Here is a 17,669-nt window from a genome sequence, read left to right as displayed (position 1 = left end):
ATAGCAACGGCAGGGCCACGCGGCCCCCGCCGTGAGCGCCGAGGGGACTCTGCCGCCCTCTGGCGGCGCGGAGGAGCGACCGCGGCCGGCGGGACGCAACGGGGGCGGGCACGGGGCAACGCGTTGGGGGACACACGGGCGCCGGCGATGCCGTCCCCGCCGTCACTTCCAGCACACGATGATGTTGGGGTCGTTCTCCAGGCGCTCATCCAGCTCCTTGTAACTCATGCCTGAGAGGAGACGGTAGTGGGGTTAGCAGGCTGCCCAGCAGTGGTGCTGGGGGCTGGCTGGGCATCCTAAGCCCTTCTTCAGGAGAATCCCAAGCCCTTCTCAGCACAGAACATAGTCCAGAGTCCCGTGTCCCTGCAGTACGATGGCTTCCCAGGGGGTGATGGGAACCAGTGCACAGCCCCACACCTCTCCCCACCCCTGAGACCTGTGAGGAGGAGCTCGGACCCTCACCAGTCTTGCAGCAGATCTCATCGTAGCTGTGGCAGCCTGTGTACAGCCGGGCTGGGTGACTTCGCTCATCCCGGGTGACCTTGACCGGATACTTCTGGAGCCGCCGGATAAGGCCCTTCATCAAACCAAACTGGATAAGCCTCCTGGGCACAAGAAGGGAAGGGACCACAATGCTGAGATGTCAAATGCACCAGCTCCTCCCATTCATTCTGGTGCCACCATGGCACACCACTGTGGAGAAAGGGGCTGCCTCAAGCCTTCGCCCTTCATTGTCCCAACCTCATTTATCTGTACTAATCCATCTGTGCCTTCCTAATCCAGTGCTCCCTAGGCGTCCCTCTCCTGCTTAAGCATTGCAACAGGTTGCCCGGGGGAGTGGTAGAGTCACCATCCCTGGAGATATTAAAACACATACGGATGTGGTGCATAGGGACATGGTTTAGTGGTGGACTTGGCAGTGATGCATTAACAGTTGGACATGATGATCTTAAAGGTCTTTTCCAACCTAAATGATTTTATGATTCTACTTTTCCCAATCCACACATCCAGGAGCTGAGTATTTCCTCCTACCTCCCCCCGCCCCTCAACTTGCCCTACCACCCCTGTTTTCACTATCACCCTCAGGGAGTGAGCAGGAGGGTGCTGGCTCTGACCTCTCATCCACCCTCTGGAGCTGCAGGGTGTAGCGGGAGATGAGGTCTCGCACTGTTGTGCCAGGGCTCAGCCCGCAGTACAGCTGGAAGATATCCCGGAGGCTGGCTCGCTTGTGCCCTGCAGGGACAAGTCACCAGTCAGTTGCCATCTTCCCCTGCCTCCACTGGCAGTTCAGCATGACACCATCATACCTTGTTTGGTGACATACAACAGACACTCTTCCTGGAGACACTTGTCATCCACTAGGTCCTGGACCTTTGGCGTGGTGCAGTAGACATTGGAGTACTGGAGAACAAGGGAAAACCAGGTCTGCTCAGACATGGCTCTGAGACACAGACCTGCCCCACTCTGAGCCCTGTTGTCCCCCTACATGGCTACCCCAATAAGTGCAGCCGCTGCCTGAATCCTGTTTGAGGCCCCACACTCCATGGGCTGACCCACCTGGAGTATGGAAACGAGTGTGACGACCCCGTAGTACCTGCAGATGGACAAGGAAAGGTGAGACTCTGTCTGCCAGCACACCCCCTTTCCCTGCTCCCATGGGCTGCCCAGGCCCCTTTCACACACTCACAGCAGGTTTTGCACTGCAATGCGCACCAAGTTCAGCTCCACATCAGCTTCTGCAGAAATCTTCTGGACGTGCCGAAAGCCATCAATGTAAGGCAGGATCTAGAAGGGTAGGCAGCAAGAGCTAAGAGTGGAGAGAGAAGAGAGGCCGAAAGCATCACCCTGGAGCCCAAGAAACTTCCTTGTGTCTGGATGCACAATGGGATGGGCAGGCTTCATCCCCAACAGCCTTTTATTCATGTTTTGGGTGAATGGATTGCTCACAGGTATGAGCACAAAGACAAGGGAAGCACCAAACTGTGGTCATTCAAGTACACAGACCTGCTGTGTGGTGAGATCCCACTGGGAGTTGAAGAAGTCATCCTTGTCTTGGGTGAAGACAGGGACATCATACTCCTGCACGATGGGGGGGTCCGGGCGCTGCTCAATGACCTTCAGGTGTATGGTGTTCGACTCATCTGGCCAGGAAAAAGGGAGAGCTCAGTCCCCACAGAAACCTCTACTCCCTCAGGAGCTTGCGACTATCAGCCTGAGGACATCACCATGCTACACGGAGGGCAGTGTGTGCAGCCTACAGCCCCATCCCTCCTGGCCCTTTGAGCCATCCAGGGCAAGGGTGGCTCAGACATCCCCCAGTTCCAAGCATGGACAGGCAGGGAGTTGCCAGGAGCAGTGCAGGCAGAGCTGATCCAGGCAGAGGCTGGCTCAGCTGCTTCCCAGTCCCACCCCTGCCCTCCACTGCTGGGCTGGCATGGCTGCCATACCTATGGGCAGAGTGCACTTTCCTTTGGCATTCAGCTCCTCCATCAGGATGGTCATGATGGGAACCAGCTTCTGTTTACTCTCCTCATTTGAGATGAAGCCACTTTCCAGCTAAAGAGAGCAGAAAATCAAGTCAGCTCCTCCCCACAGAGCTATTTACTGTGAACCACACATCTTGGATCCCATCCTCCCTTAAACTCCAAGCAGTATGTGGGTAAAGCCAGAGCAGTCCCCTCCTTGCTGTAAACCTGTTCCCTGCTCCAGTAACACCCAGTGATCCACAATGTGTAGCAGGAGACTGGTGCCTCTGTGGGGCGGATCACGATGCAGCCTGCCTCTGCTCACACTGGCTCACCTCAAGGGTTGTGAGGTAGCCAGCCAGCTTCTTTACTATGGGCTCCAGTGCACAGGCCTTGGCTCTAGCATCACACACAAAGCCCAGGTTGAAGAGCAGAGCGTTTCGGCTGTACTTCTTGTGCTCGATACACACGGGGCAGCCGATCAGCTTCTTCTCCATGGCTGTCCTGCAAGCAGAGCAGTAGAACCTGTACCTATGCCCTCAGGGAGGCTTGAGCCCAGCACAAGGCTAGCTCCTGAGTGGCCCTAGAGAATGGAGTCTTCTCTGCTGGCAAAGCAATGCCCAATCCCCAAATGCTCAGAGTACAAAAGACAGTCTGGAACCGCGGGGGGGTGGGAGCAAAAAAGAGTCAATCCTCAGAGAAGAAAACGGTCTCCTTTCAAAGCCAGCGCAGTTCTGAAGAGTCGTTTAACTTTGTTGGGTTTGAGGCTGACACAGAACCAGGGGCTGCACCGGACACCCTCAGAATCGGGTACCAAACCTCCTGCACAAGCTACTGCAGGCATCGTAACGATACTGCTGACCACAGAGCCTCCTGTAAGCGCCAAACTGACAGCTGGCACTGTCCCATCACCAAACCATCCTCTCCCCCCGGCAGAGCCTTGCCAGCCGTGGTGAGGGCAGCGGATCCGTCCGCCCACCGTTAAAGGCCGGGTGGCGGCCAACACTCACACGGTGATCAGCTTGTTCTGCAGCTCGGGCTTCGTGATGACGTACACCTGGATGGTGTCGAAGAGCTCCCGAGAAATGAAGTCCTCTGGAACCTGCAGCGGCACAGAAGACTCCGCTTCAGCCTGGCCCGGCTGCCGGACCCCGGCCCTGCCCCATGACCCGCCTCCTCCGCCCTGGTCTCACTGGCCGAGGCTCATCTCCCACCTGGTAGGTAATCTTGGGCCCCAGCGTGGGGTGGAACTCGCTGAAGAAGACGCACTCGATCCTGCCGCCCATGGCAGAGCCGGGCTGGGCGCCGGGCCGGCAAGCACAGCTAAACAGAGCGGTGAGCACAGAGCGGTGAGCACCGTCCGTACCGCAGCCCTGCCGGCCACCGTAGCGCGGAGCCTGAGGACGATACGTCACACGGCCGCGCCGCTGGGGGCGGGCTCTCATCCTGAGCGACAACGCTATCCACCCATTCAGCGGTGGCGCAGCGCGGGGGAGGCGGGCTCTAGCGCGGACGGACAGCCCAGCTCGCCCAATCGGAACCGGCGCTCCGGCCCCCTCGTCTCGGTCGCGGCGGTTCCCCCTCTATTCGCCGGGCACCATGGCCCTGACGGCCGAGACCGAATCCCGTCTGTACCGCTCCCTACGGGCCGCCGCCGGCGCCGCCGCTCATCTCGTGGCGCTTGGCTTCCCCACCGCCGTGGCTATGCTGGCGCGGCCCGGATCCAGTGAGTGCTGGGGCGGGATCGGGACCGGAGCCGGCGGGTGTGAGCCAGGCCGGGGCTGGGGGCCCGGCCTCTGTAGCCTCTTCTTACCTCAGTGCCTACGCTTCCCTTGCAGGCCTCTTTTCCTGGCATCCGCTACTCATGACGCTCGCGGTAAGTCCCGCTGCCCCGGTTACCGGCCACTTTGTCATGCTGCCCCCCTGCCGCGGGCGCCTCCCTCCGGCAGAGGAAGGGACCTTGACGGCGGAGAGCGCCCGGCGAGGAGGGTAAAGTCCCTCTGCGTGCCGTGGGTGGTGGGACGCTGAGCCCCGGGCGGTGCCGAACCGCCACCGCCGGTCCAGCCCCCGGCCGTAGCGGTGAGGTGGGAGCAACCAGTGCCACTGCCCCTTCCTTCTCTCTCCTAGTTCTCGTTCCTGATGACGGAAGCCCTGCTGATATTTTCTCCCGAGACCTCGCTGCTCCGCTCCTTCTCCCGCAAAGTCAAGGTGCGGGTGCACTGGGCCCTCCAGTTGCTTGCCCTCCTCTGTGCCCTCTTGGGGCTGGGCATCATCACCTACAACAAGCACCTGAGCGGCAAGGCCCACTTTGTCACCTGGCACGGCCTGACGGGGCTGCTGACTGTGCTGTACGCTGGTGGGCAGTGCGGGGGTGGGGTGCTCCTGCTGTACCCCAAGCTGATCAAAAACTGGACACTGGCCAAGCTCAAGCTGTACCATGCGACCTCAGGGCTGGTGGGCTATCTGCTGGGCTGTGCCAGCCTGATGCTGGGCATGTGCTCCCTGTGGTTCACTACCTCAGTGAGCAGCATCTCCTGGTACCTTGCCATGCTGTGTCCTGTACTCACTAGCCTGGTTATCATGAACCAGGTGAGCAATGCTTACCTGTACCGCAAGCGGAGCCAGCACTGAGGGCCTGCTGCAGATCTGAACTTCCCCTGTGCCAGCCAGGGAGGCCAGGGCTCCCCTGCTCACAGAGGGTCTCCTTGGAACTTGATTTCTACTTAGTCATCTCTTGGATCTTGGATTGTCTGGCGTGTCAGCTACAATGTGCATGACACCAAGTGGGCAGGACCTGCCTACTTCCTGCCTCTTAGTGGGGATGCTTCCCAGCACAGGTTAAGTTTCAGGTCACCATGGCAGCTTGGTGCTCAATACTAGAAACCAGAAGGTTCACTCAGAATTCCTGCTCCTTTTCCCTTCCCGACCAGGGCTGCTTTGGAGCAGGCAAGAGAGGACCTGTCACGTTCCTGGTAAGCAGAGAAGCATTTCTGCTCACCTGGGAGGCTGCAGCAGGCACTGCACTGCCTCTCCTACCACAGAGGCAGCTTGGCCAGTGAAAAAATCACAGGGTACGGTTGTGGCTTCAGCCACGGGAAGGCTGAAGCAGGGTAGATCACCCAAGGCAGATGCTGGAGGACAGTGGAACATCTGTCCCCGTGGTGCAGCCCCATGCAGGGACCTGGGGGCTATGTAGGACTGGTACAGTCAGCCCTGCTGAATGGCAACAGATCTGGCCAGCCATTGCCACGCACAAATCCTTCCTGCAGGCCAGGCCAGTGAAGCTCCAGCCTGGCAGGAGGTGATGGTTCACTTTACAGACCAGATTACTGAGCTGTGCTGCAAACCAACAGCCTGTGAAGACTTTTGTCCCTCTGAGTGGCACAGGGAGCAGCAAGGTTCAGGCACTGGCCTGAGGCAGAAGCCCTGGAGCCAGCCTGCTGAACAGCCCTGAGGAAGGCCAAAAAGAACCTCCTCGCCTCGCACCACCTCACAGCAGCCTTCCTTCCAGCCCACCTGCCACCGGGGCAGCAGGGTGATGCAAGGCTCCATGTGCTGCAGCAGCTCCTTCTTGATGTGAATCTTGCTCTCAGCAGGGCTGGAGAGTTGGGAGCAGCTCCCAGGCCAATAAATTCCTCTGTATCCAGAGCTTTTATTCTATTAATAAAGATTTCAGGCAGCTACAGTGCAACAAGCCCTCTTTACTGCCTGGGGGGTGGGGGGCTTTTGGGTTGCAGGCAGACATAACCCCCTGCTGATTTCCCCAGTCGTGATAGGAGCGCCCAGGAAGAACACACCTCCCCAGACCCCTGTGCAAGAGCCCCCAGGGCCACTCTGTGTTCACCCCCCTGTCCTGCCCCTGCTCTGCTGCAGGAGCCAACTCTTTCAAAGAACTCTTTATTGATAACCAAAAGTCTGTTTTGTAACTGGTTGACAAAACCTTCTCATGTGGTCCTTTAAAAAAATAATCACAACAGATCAACCCACATCCTGGGCTGCCTGGGGGACTGGGAGCTGTGAGGAGGCCGTTGCAGGGAGCATCCTCTCCATCCAGGAAACAAAATGAAAGCTCATCAACATGGAGGGAAAGAGAAGGGGGAGCCCATATTCTACCCGCAGGAAAGAGAGCTTGCTGCCAGAGGAAGCAGCACAGCCTCACTGTAAAAGTTAATTCCAGCTTTTAGTGTAAGCTGACAGATTAGCCAAGGAGTGTCCAAAGGCACTGGCTCCCTGGCAGGGCTGGCATCAGGGGCAGGAGAGCAAGGAAAAGAGAACCACCCCGTGCACAAAACCCAGAGCTGGTGGTGCTGAACCACCAACACGAGGGGCTGGGCGGCCCCCTCTTGTCCAGCAGCCCACCCCCTTGCTTGGCAAACCTCTCACCAGTCACGGTGAGCTCCTGCTGGGGCTGGGGGAGGCTCCCCATAGGAAAGGGATTCAGAAAAGAAACCTGCCAGCCTTCCCATTCCCTTGGTTAGGGACACAACTACCTTCAAAAAGGAGTAAGTGTTGAGCACTCTGACCGACCCCTGGTGCAGAGGAGAAGCGAGGAAGTGCTGCTGACTGCTCCCACCTGGGCAAGTGCAGTGGCCTCAGGGTAGGGGACAGCCCCATGTCCCCCTCCCAGAACAGCTGCCAGTGCTGACATCCACAGCCTGTCCTGTGCTGAAGGGAGCAGCTCCAGGAACCCCCGTGCTTGTGGTGGTGCCAGCAGCATCATCCTGGGTGCCCAGTGCTGGCCACGGGCAGCAATGAAGCATTGGAATGAGGTAGCCCCTTGCCTCTGCTGCGGGAGGAGTCCCTGCTCCCTGCCGAGGGTCCCGGCTGTGGGAGGGGACACGAGGAGGGTTAGCAGCTCTCCGATGGAGACAGGGTGGGAAGGGGTTGGTGTGTTGGCCGGTCACAGCTGGGATGGAGCATCCTGGAAGGTGATGAGATTGGACTCCTGGCTGGTGCCCTTTCCAGCAGTGCCAGGGTCAGCCAGCAGTGGGCTGTCAGCCTTTGCCACCACTACTACCGCCTCCTCCTCATCATCCTCCATGCTAGGCCAGGCTGACTGGTCCTCCACACGCTTCAGCCGCTCGTTCAGGGCCTTCAGGGCCAGCTGTCTGTGGGGCAAGGGCAGACATGTGGGTTAAACCTGGGTCCAACGGCAGAGCAGGGGTTAACAGTGCACTGTGCATCTCTGTCCCTGGCTTCTTCCTGACAGGAGCCGCTGGATTCAGCAGCACTGGAGATGATCTGGAGTGCCTGGGATTCGCCTACAGAAACCCAGTCATGCTCTCAGACTACACGCACCAAGTTTTGTGCCACGTGGTGTGCTCAGAGGCAGTCAGATGGTACATGGGCTGCCCTGGGAATGGGGCAGGGAAGGCATGTAACAGGGCAAGGGAAAGCAGAGAGCCAACGCCTTGTCCAAACCTTCCTGGTAGGAGCCAGGAAGGCCAAAGCCAGGCATAGGAAGTCTAGGGCACAGGACTGGTTCATTGCCTTTACCTGTGCCAAAATGATGGGTGCAGGGCTGCCATGAGCAGGGTGCTGGCATCTGCCTGGGCAGCTGGCATCTCCCTTCCTTCTGCAGGGACCTCGAACCTTATCTGCCATTTTCCTAGGATCACCCCACTCCTACCCTGCACTGTGCCACTGCTCCACATTTGGAAGAGCAGAGCAACATCCTACCAGCCACCCAAAGCACTCTCCACCACCTCTGTGGCAAGGAGGGCAGCCCCCAGCAGAGTCCTTGGAGAAGGCCCCCCCCTTAGTACCGTGCCCAAATCTCCCCCTCCTTCCCATCTGAGTTTTCATTCTGGCCCTCGTTGCCCATAGAAACGATGCCCCATGGGAGCAGAGCTAGTGGTACCTTCTCCTCTCAGCATCCTGGGGGTCTGTCCCCGGCAGACTGATGGTGATGGATGACGGGGCGCCCACATCGTAGCGTTTGACTGTCTTGCGGCAGACCTTCACCTTCACCAGGATGCTGTGCACCACGTTGGCCACCAGACCCACCACGGGCTGCAGGATCTCGGGGAAGAAAGTGGCGAAGGCAAAATGGTCGGACATGTCTCCACGGCCTCTACTGTGCCGCTGGTAGAAACGGAGATAGACCCAGCTGGAGAGGAGCCCAAAGCCGTACGAGGCCAGTACATTGCTCTCGACGAGGGCAGCAAGCCGCAGCACAGACAGGAGAAGGAGCAGGAGCATAGGGACAGCCTTCATCCTGATCTGGGGCACCTTCAGCACAGTGCTGTCCCCCATCGTCTGCTTGAGAGCCACCAAGACTCCCCCGAGAAAGCCAAGCCCGCCGTGGATACGGACGGCGAACAGGTAGGGAAGGTGGAAGGAGGCCACGTAGGTGAGGAAGTAGGCAAGGGCCCCCAGGAGCCCCACCGAGACGTTCACCACCGCGAAGAAGACCAGCAGCTCCAGGGCTCCCCAGAGGGGCTCAAGCAGCCGCCCCGCCACCCCCAGAGTGGCCAGGCTGGCCGCCAGGCCCCATGCCCGCTCCTCCACCAGGCCGTGCGTCAGCAGCGTCCACACCCAGAAGTTGGGGGGCAGGAGATACCCAGGGGTCACTCCCAGGCCGTAGGCCGTGTCCAGGCCGAAGGAGAGCAGGTAGAGGAGGAGGACGGCGGCGCTCAGCGACTTCACCACCACGCTTGTGCCGGCCAGCGCCGCCAGGAAGTGCTGCCGGGCCACCGGCAGATACCGCCGCATCTTCGGCCCCACCGGCACCGGGACTGTTGCAGCGCCCGCCCGCCGGGGCCGCCTCCCCCGGGCCGGGCCCCGCGCAGCCCCGAGCAGGCCCTCAGCAGCCGCCGCAGGCCAGGCCGTGCGCGGACAAACAGCTGTCGTGCGCCTGCGCCGCGCGGGGCGGGGCGGGGCCGGGCCTGGCGCCGCGGCTGGCGGGGCCGGAGGCCATCCGCGGGGCTCCCTGGGACATGGAGTCCGGCCGCGCAGCACGCCGCGACACGGAGTCCGGCCGCGGCTGGGAGGGGCAGGGACGTGGCGGGGATGGCAGCGGAACACAGGCACGGGGGTCCTGGGGAGAGGCATATCGGGACACAAGCGCAGGAGAGAGACGGGGAACACAGTTAGGCGTGTCTACTGGGGACAGCCACGGGGAGATGGACTGGGGTTGGGACACAAACCATGCGTGGCTTTACAGACACGGGCCGAGCGTGAGTGGCACTCGGCGACACGGACCGCACAGGACAGGGGGACACGGATGCGGGGATACAGCCTCAAACGGACATAGGCATGAAGTGGTGGCGTGGCACTGGGGACACGGGGACGTGAGCAAGGGGGGGGCACAGGGGGAGGGGGGATCTTGAGGGGACTGCGTCGCGGGACTGAGCCCTGCCTACCCCACGGCCTATGCAGTGTGTGGATGTCCGTGAACCTATCCCTCTGCCTACGTCCGTCCCCACAGCCCTTCAGCAGAGGCGCAGGCAGGCATGCGGGTAGCAGCCCAGCTGCCAGGAGCACCCTTGCCTGCCTCCTCCCTGTGCCGTGCCCTTCCCCCCCCAGCTCTGCCCACATAGCTGGGCAATGACGCAGCCACTGCCTGTGAAGTGAAAATATGAACATTATTTAATAACCGAGTCTCTGTAATAAACCATTTGAAAATATTTTACAAGGAGTCACACGCACGATATCTTACAAATTGTCTTTTTGTTGGTTTTTGAAGTTTTCCAACTCTTCTGTACAAAAAAAAACCCCAACAACCAAAAAGGAAAGAAACCAACACCACCAACACCAACAAAAAAAACCCAAAGGAAAAAAAAAAAACCAAACAAAAAATAAAAGCAAACCAAAATAATGAAAAAAAAAACCAAAACCAAAACCTAAAGAAAGCAAAAATCAATTAAAACCCCAATGCCTTTGTATGAGCAGAGAGAAGATTTCAGGTGGGAACAGGGCAGGACACGACCCTGGTGGGATGGCCCAGGGCTGGGCTGCCCCTTTGTCTCATTGGTTTTTAACTTAAAATAGACTATATATGTATATATTTATAGGTATGTATAGTGGTGGTTTTCTGGCAGAGCACCTAACTAGACTACAGAAGTACACACACTCCCGGTAACACAGAGCCATCTGTTCAAACACGGTCCCAGAGACAGTAACCAAACACACACTGAAAAAGCTACAAGCAGAATGACCATTAATTAACCCCAGTACTAATTAGCGCCTGGTGCCCTCCCCAGTCTTCCCCGGTGTGGTTGTGCTGAGGGAGCTCCCCTGGGCCCGATTGATAGGGTGGCTCTAAGCAGGGTTCCCCTAGGGGATGCGGGTCCCCAGGGCTGCCTGCCTGGGTAGGGTTTCCTGACACTGCTGGGAACAGTGAGGGACATGGGGAGTGGGTTTGGCCACCCCTGCACCACAGCACCCTGAAGTGTCATGGTCGGGCACCCTGCACCCTGTGCTGGGCCCATCCAGCCCTGCAGCATCTCTCCTGGCTGTGGTGGTGGGGTACAGTGGTGTTCCAGGGCTCACCAGTCCCTGTGTCCAGCTCAGCACCCACTATTTTGGCTGGAGGGATGACACCTCCGCCTGAGTGCCCTGGTGTAAGTCCCAGTACCTTGGGGTGCCCCAATAGAGAGCCACCTCCCACCCCCCAGCACTGAGTGCCCCCAGCCAGGACCTCAGGAGCATCCCAGGTATGAGCTCCCCTTGCTGTGTCCTGCCCCCATGATGGTGCCCCAAGGAGGCCTGGCACATCCCTTCTGGGAACATGTGGCACCACATGCTCCATTTCCCACTGGGGGCTGTGCAGCACATCCAACTATGGGGCACATGGCACAACCTGCTTGAGGGCACATGGCATGTCCCCCTTGGGGACAAGCAGCACGTTCCCCTGGCCAGCGCGGTTTCTTTGGCAGGGCTGCCAGGGCAAATGTGGCTGGAGGGGGCTGGGGTGGGCAGGATTTCACAGTGATCTGCATAACAGAAAAGAAACAAAACACATTTTTTCCCCCTCCTCTCATTTTCACCCCAGTATCTGTGCCCAAGAATGCAGAAGAGCAGCTGAGCCCAAAGCAGGGACCAGGGCTCCATCCTGCGCCGGTGCAGGCCACGGCCAGCTGCTCTCTGCGCCCTGCCCTGAGCCTGCAGGAATGCTGGAGCTGCCCTGCACGCCCAGGGGCTTGGAACCCGCTGGAACAAATACTACTGACCCGCACAGTCAGGTCAAGTCCTTTTTTCTTGTTCTTTTTTTTCCACCCCCCACCCTCCCCTTGTTTCTTCCCCACGTGTCCTCATTGCTGACAATAAACACCGCCGGTCTCCAGGCGAAGAAAATGTTGGAAACTCGATGTAGAAAGATCTGCTTTAAAATCTTCAGGCTAAAAAAATAGGTGAGGTGGACAGGGTGTCGCGGGCGGAGGGTGCCAATGCCACTTTCCGAGTCTGAGCAGCCAGGAGGGCGTGACGCCGTGGCACCGACTCGGTCCCTGCTCTGCCAGAGAGCCCCTGCCTGCATCCCAGCTCTTCTGTGGCTGAGGCCGGCGGGGAGCGCAGGGTGGCATTGCAGGGGTCCCCGAAGCGGTGAAGGGGACGTTGCTCCTGCTCCACCAGGCAAAGGAAGGGGATGGAGATGGAGCTTGAAAGAAAAGAGAGCTCGCGGGGGCAGCTGGGGGGTGCTAAAGGCAGGCGGCCGGGGGGAGCGGGTGCTGGCTGGTGCTGGAGTAGAGAAGCAGCAGCTGCAGGGAGAGCAGGACCCCCAGGGAGGGGGCGAAGGACGCCCCTCGGCCACAGTCTGAGGTATCTTCCTGGAGGGGCAAAGGGAGAGGGGCTGTAGGGTACTTCCCATGGTGGCTCCACACCCCAGGGGCACCTACCACTCTCTTGCAGTTCTGATATGCCTCCAGCCCTGGGACCCCCATGGCCCCACTTCCTCCTCAGAAGGACACCTTGACCATTGCAATCCCAGGGACTTCCCTCATGGCTCTGATCTCCCCAGGGGGCACCCCAACGCTTCCAACCCCCACGGTTCCCCTGTGGCTTTACCCAACAGGAGGATACCTCATGGCACTGCTTCCCCAGGGTCCCTCCACAGCTCCACACTCCCCCTCAGGGGAAATCCACTGCTCTCATTTCCCCCAGGGGTACATTCCATAGCTCTGCTCCCCTGGGGACACCCCTGGCTCTGCTCTCCCTACCAGCAGGGCATCCACTGCCCCAATTCCTTCCCCTGGGGACTCCTTCTGGGACTCTTCTCATCCCTGCACCCCCCACCTCCCCACCCACCCCACTTACTGTTGCATTGTAGTCAAAGCAGATGTGGGGGCCTTTCCGGTAGCGGGGCCTGTCCACCAGCTCACACTGGTTGGGGTCCCTCGGGGGGGCTTCACAGGTCAAGGAAACCACCAGGCACAGGGTGGTGGGGGCATGTAGGGTGCCTCAAGGCCACCCCAAGCCACTCCACATATGAGTCAGCTTCACCCCCCTCCACCTGACCTTGCAGCTCCCAGCCCCCCTGCCCAGCCCTGCAGTGCCCACCTCTCCCCCAACTCCTCCACCACCACATCCCCGAGGGATGATGCTTGGCCACCAAAGGATACCTCTTACCTCTGCTTGCAGCAGCTTGATGGACTCACACTGGCTGCAGAGGGGCTTGTCAGCCACCACGAAAAGCAGGTTGGTGTTAGCCAGCCTCTGTGCATGGAAGAGCCTGGGGGCATGACAGCAGTGTGGACCCCAGTTACCCTGTACCCTGATCCTGACCCCAGTCCTCAGTACCAGCCTTACTGGCAGGTGACTCAGGGAGAGATGAGTCAGTGGGATGTCCCCATCTCCATCTCCATCTCCATCTCCATCTCCATCTCCATCTCCATCTCCACCTCCACCTCCACCTCCACCTCTACATCCACCTCCATCCCTGTTCCAGTCCCCATGCCCATCTCCATCCTCATCCCCATGCAGAGAGGCTTGCCCAGGTAAATTGGCTTGCAGGACTCAGTCCTACTTGGAGAAGCCCTGGGTACGTCAGTGTCACCCTACAGCCCATGGAGATGTGACTATTGCATTCTGTGCCCCCTCATGAACACTTCACAGCATTTTTCAATGCCCCCATGCAGGTGGCTGCACAGGGGTTCTGGCAAAGGGTGTCCCCAAGCCTGCCAGGGTGATGGAATGGCAGGGCCAGACCCACCTGGAGCAGTTGCCGCAGTCGATGATGGCATTGTAGGTAGAGTTGACAGTGCTGAAGTAGTACTGTGTCTGCTTCATGATGCAGCTCGTCTCTCTGGCCTCCATGCTGTCCCCTGCCACCTCCTCTGTGCCAGCACAGTGCCATGGGCCAGGGGCGATGGACCCCTGGCCACATGCCCCCACCAAGTCTCCTGCCTGCTCCCCACCCTAGGGCTCCCCAGGACTCACCTGTCTGGAACCAGCTGCTGTAGGTGAGGCCATACAGGAACTGCTGGAAGAGGGACCTGGGGGAAGGGAGTGCATCCATCACAACTGTCCCAGGGCCTGGGGACATGCTGTGGCACTCCCCAGTGGAAACAGCCCCCAAGGAGGGGACTCACCAGGCTGCAGCTGAAGTCCACCAGGCAAGGTTCAGGAGATCGGCCACGGTAGGCTGTGGGCAAAGAGCAGGGAAATGAGCCAGCAGGTCACTGAGGACACACACACCTGCTTGGCCCCAGGCTTCCAGAGTGCCTGGTGGTCACCATCCCCATGGGTGCTCACCACGAAGACACCGCGGGGTGCAGCACCGGTGTTGCTCTGGGCCTCGGGGGCGCAGACAGACTGGAAGTCGTACGACTCTTTGCGTGCGTAGAAGGAGTTGTTGTAGAGGGCAGACATCAGGTTGGCATCCACCTCACTGAAGAACTTGCCCACCTGGTATGGGAACACTGAATCTGCACCCAAATTCCACCTCACCATGAGTGTCCCCTTATGAGGACTTGAGCAGGGCTATATTGACACCAGCTCAAAGGTCTCATCTCCCACACACAGGAGAGCTGCCATGTGGGCATGACTCACCTGGTACCAATGGTCCTCCTGGTTGGAGAGCACCAGAAAGCCCCCATCGTCGATGAGGACACAGATGAGGTCCTGGGGAAGGAGGGAAGTGTCACCCATCCCCAGCCACACCCAGGGAAAGCAGGATAGGCAGGGCTAGGGGATGACAGGCAGTCAGGCAGGGAGGTCAGTGCCTTGTCCCCAAGTTTGAGGGCTGCTCAGGAGCATTTTCCTGCTGTGAACACTTGTGCTGGGTGAAGCTAGCAGGAGCCATCACCTGCCCTGGGGTGTTTAGCGGCCCCCTCAGTGGGGCTCTGCAGTCCAGGGCACAACTCCTGGGGCTTTGCCCCTGTGAGAGGGAGCAGAGGGACCAGGTGGCTGCACTCGCCCAGACAGCACGGGCAGGGTGGGCTGCGGATGGGCAGCCCTCCCAGCCATCTGCCTGCGGTCCCCACCCCTGCCCACCACCTACCTTATTGTTGGCCTCACAGTCCATCTCACAGCTGCTGGAGGGGTCGCACTGTCAACCAAAACCAGGTCAGATGAATGGGTTAGCAAGGCCATCATCCCCTCCAGAACTGTCCTCCAGGACAGGAGGGAACATACAGGGTGATGCCCCCAGGGAACAGGGATAGATCCCCCCTGATAGAACAGTGTGAGGGGCAGGGCTGTGTGGGAGGTACAAGCCCAGAATGTAGTGCTCCCCAGCTACTTCCTCACCAAGCAGAGCTCCCTCCCCATCCCTGCCCCTGTCCCCATACTGTGCCAGCTCCATGGGAGCCCTGAGAGACGTACCCGTCTGGTGCCCAGCTGGTCACGGTCTGTCCGGTTGCTTGCCAGGACTTTGAACTTCTCAGCCCAGGCCTCCAGGTCTAGCTTCACCCCCACCACTGGGGCAGAGGGGAGATAAGGTAAGCCTCAGTGTATGAGGGACAACAAGGTCCCCCTCGAGCCTGGTGCCAGGGCACCAGGCTGTTGTTCCTTGCCTACCTGCCGGCTTCAGTGTCTTGCCCCCAATGCTGAGCTCCACAGCAGTGCTCACCAGGATCCCAATGGTGTTGTTCTCCAGGTCCGGTGCCTGGTAGCTGGCTGAAAAGAGCAGGAGTGGCATCAGGGTACGTGTCAGGCCAGTGGCAGCCTGTGCCACCCTCTGCCACCCTGAGCCAACACCCACCGTCCCGGTAAGGCGGCTTGAAGATGTAGCCCTTGTTGTCCAGGCTCCTCCGATAGAAGCTGGCATTAAAGGGCTCCGGTTCCTCCTCCCAGTCATCTGCAGCCCTGGGGGCAAGCAGCCATGGTCATGACTGTCACTGGGCTCTGGTCCCGTGGTGCCACCCAAGATGACCCCGTGGGAGTAGGCATGTCACCACGGGGGGGCAGGCATGCACGCAGCAGCCAGACACTCACTTGTTAGGGAAGACACGGGTGATGCCGCCGTCGGTGGCTGCAAAGACAGCCAAAAGGCTGTACCTGCAAGGAGAGCAGCCTGCATCAGCCAAGTTTTGTTCTGCTCCCATCCCTGTCCCCATAGCCTGTCCTAACGCCTCTCTTTCCTCAGCCACCTCGCCTCCACCTACGTGTTGAGGTCTTGGTCCTTCCAGACTCGCTCCACCAGCTGCTGCGTGATGCCTGTGTCCAGAATCAGGTTGTGAAGGAGGAAGTTGTCGCCTTGGGAGGAAGATGCAGAGGAGGAGGAGGGGGAGGAGGTGAGGGCTGGCCCTGTTGGGGGACGCTCGTACTCCCCCTGCTTCTGAGCGCACTCTGTGGTGGCTCCCAGGCCCCCAACCCCAGCACAGTTCCCCTCCTGCCCTCATCTCTTCCCATCCCCTCATCCCCCCCAACCCTGCTGCCAGGCCCCTCCCCAGTCGTTCCCAGCTACTCACACTGCTTGGAGTCTGGGGTCACCTTTTCCATGAGGGCAATAAAGTTTTCCAGGAACTCGGTGTTGTTATCCGACAAGTCGAGGTCTTTGCAATACTCTCTGGGATTTGGGGGACAAGGTTTGGCGTTCACGAGGATGGAAAAGGCAAGGTCAGTTCTCCCCCAGGGATGGAGGGGCAGGTGCTGGCTGCGTTGCCAGCACCTGGGCTTGCCAGGGGGATGATAGTGGTCATGTGCCACCACTTCTGCCAGTGTCACCCTGCTGGGGCAGCTGGCTCTGGGCCATCTTGGCAGACTACCCAGCCTCTGCTGCTTGCAGTGCTGCTGCCTTGGCTGTCATGCCAGCCACTGGGTCTGTCACTGCCACAGGCACAGAGGTACTGTCACCTCTTCCAGAGCCAAGGTTGATGGATCCCAGTTTGCCCTGAGTGGTACAACCTAGAGCCCACCTCTCTCCGTACTGGTTGGACTATTGGTGGGACTGGCCACCTCTTCTATCATACTTACCTGTGTGACCAGGCAGGTGCCGCCATGCCCATCCTGCCCTCCCCTGGGGAGTGGGGGCTCCACTGTGGGTGCGAGCAGGGCTTTGGCTTGGGAGCCCCTATGGCTGTGCTGGTGGCACCACACAGGCACTTGGCAGCCATATCTGTACCCTTTGTGTAGATAGTTAGGTGCTGGGTGTGGTCCAGCCAGTGGAGGTGGGCATGGCTGGCCCTGAGCCCCTCCTGGGGTGAGCACTGTGGAGAATGCTGTATCCCCTTTCTGGACTGGGACTACCCTAAGTGCAGAGCCTTGACCCTGCTGATGCTGTGAACAGCCATGACCCCATCAGTCACACAAGATTCTAGTGGGATGGCACAGGTTAGTGCCACCCTCGGGTACTGAGAGCCTCCCAGCCTCTGATGTGGCTGCAGGAGTGCGTGGGGGCTCAGGGTTTCCCCTGCTCATGTCCCCTATGCCAAGCTCCTGACTCTGCCAAAGACCTCATTAAAAGGACAGATACAGGAGCAGATGGTGGCAGGGAGCATGTCCATGGGGCAGCTGGAAAAGCTGGGGTACCGTGGCCACCCTGGCCTGGCCCCCCCTCCCCTGCTTGTGGGGAGCAGCCACCTCAGTATCTACACCAACACGCACAGGTACAGAACTCACACACCCACGGGGGACAGGGGATATATGGTTTCTGAAAATTTCCAGTGGCCCGTGGGCACAGCAGTGCTGACAGAAGATCATACAGTCGCCCTGGGTGCCAGGCCCCTGCCCCCACAAAGTCCTCCCCACTCACACCACGCCGGCATCCAGTGGAGGGAGGGAACCCAGAGAGCTGCTTTCAGGGGCACCAAAGGGCTCACGGTC

At 59.5% G+C, this 17,669-nt stretch overlaps 4 protein-coding genes across 8 annotated transcripts in view; 1 reads left to right on the top strand and 3 right to left on the bottom strand.

Annotated features, from left to right (window-relative positions):
- Positions 1-137: 137 nt before the first annotated feature.
- Positions 138-4,400, bottom strand: NPRL2 (NPR2 like, GATOR1 complex subunit). Of its 2 annotated transcripts, none has more exons than XM_068157854.1 (11): positions 4,279-4,400; positions 3,476-3,567; positions 2,801-2,969; positions 2,448-2,556; positions 2,005-2,141; positions 1,688-1,785; positions 1,558-1,594; positions 1,308-1,401; positions 1,116-1,233; positions 463-605; positions 138-230 (listed from the first exon to the last, which is right to left on the bottom strand). In XM_068157854.1, the coding sequence occupies exons 1-11, from the start codon at positions 4,318-4,320 to the stop codon at positions 163-165; spliced, it is 1,107 nt and encodes a 368-aa protein (XP_068013955.1). In that variant the 5' UTR covers positions 4,321-4,400; the 3' UTR covers positions 138-162. The 2 variants fall into 2 exon arrangements, with proteins under 2 accessions (XP_068013955.1, XP_068013953.1); XM_068157852.1 differs by lacking the exon at positions 4,279-4,400 and adding an exon at positions 3,680-3,837.
- CYB561D2 (cytochrome b561 family member D2) lies at positions 4,027-6,044 on the top strand. Its single transcript, XM_068157857.1, has 3 exons — positions 4,027-4,191; positions 4,304-4,341; positions 4,593-6,044. The coding sequence occupies exons 1-3, from the start codon at positions 4,065-4,067 to the stop codon at positions 5,094-5,096; spliced, it is 669 nt and encodes a 222-aa protein (XP_068013958.1). The 5' UTR covers positions 4,027-4,064; the 3' UTR covers positions 5,097-6,044.
- A 301-nt stretch (positions 6,045-6,345) lies between these two features.
- Positions 6,346-9,309, bottom strand: TMEM115 (transmembrane protein 115). Its single transcript, XM_068157855.1, has 2 exons — positions 8,326-9,309; positions 6,346-7,573 (listed from the first exon to the last, which is right to left on the bottom strand). The coding sequence occupies exons 1-2, from the start codon at positions 9,177-9,179 to the stop codon at positions 7,366-7,368; spliced, it is 1,062 nt and encodes a 353-aa protein (XP_068013956.1). The 5' UTR covers positions 9,180-9,309; the 3' UTR covers positions 6,346-7,365.
- Positions 9,310-10,032: 723 nt separating this feature from the next.
- The window catches only part of CACNA2D2 (calcium voltage-gated channel auxiliary subunit alpha2delta 2), a 234,343-nt gene continuing 226,706 nt past the window's right edge, over positions 10,033-17,669 (bottom strand). For all 4 annotated transcript variants that reach the window (XM_068157848.1, XM_068157847.1, XM_068157849.1 and 1 more), the window contains 15 exons: positions 16,316-16,413; positions 16,010-16,100; positions 15,840-15,902; positions 15,607-15,710; positions 15,423-15,521; positions 15,228-15,322; positions 14,905-14,952; positions 14,454-14,525; positions 14,157-14,309; positions 13,994-14,046; positions 13,842-13,897; positions 13,615-13,738; positions 13,025-13,134; positions 12,720-12,808; positions 10,033-12,232 (listed from right to left, as the gene is read on the bottom strand). In XM_068157848.1, the coding sequence (XP_068013949.1) occupies positions 12,104-12,232; positions 12,720-12,808; positions 13,025-13,134; positions 13,615-13,738; positions 13,842-13,897; positions 13,994-14,046; positions 14,157-14,309; positions 14,454-14,525; positions 14,905-14,952; positions 15,228-15,322; positions 15,423-15,521; positions 15,607-15,710; positions 15,840-15,902; positions 16,010-16,100; positions 16,316-16,413 (1,384 nt within the window). In that variant the 3' untranslated portion in view covers positions 10,033-12,103. The remainder of the gene's footprint in view (positions 12,233-12,719; positions 12,809-13,024; positions 13,135-13,614; positions 13,739-13,841; positions 13,898-13,993; positions 14,047-14,156; positions 14,310-14,453; positions 14,526-14,904; positions 14,953-15,227; positions 15,323-15,422; positions 15,522-15,606; positions 15,711-15,839; positions 15,903-16,009; positions 16,101-16,315; positions 16,414-17,669) is intronic.

Source organism: Melanerpes formicivorus, unplaced genomic scaffold (genome assembly GCF_026170545.1).
Source record: "Melanerpes formicivorus ecotype bairdi unplaced genomic scaffold, bMelFor1.0.p_v2 SCAF_38, whole genome shotgun sequence".
Classification (NCBI taxonomy): domain Eukaryota; kingdom Metazoa; phylum Chordata; class Aves; order Piciformes; family Picidae; genus Melanerpes; species Melanerpes formicivorus.
Note: the sequence above shows the minus strand (reverse complement) of the source record. Positions and strands in the feature narration are given on the sequence as shown.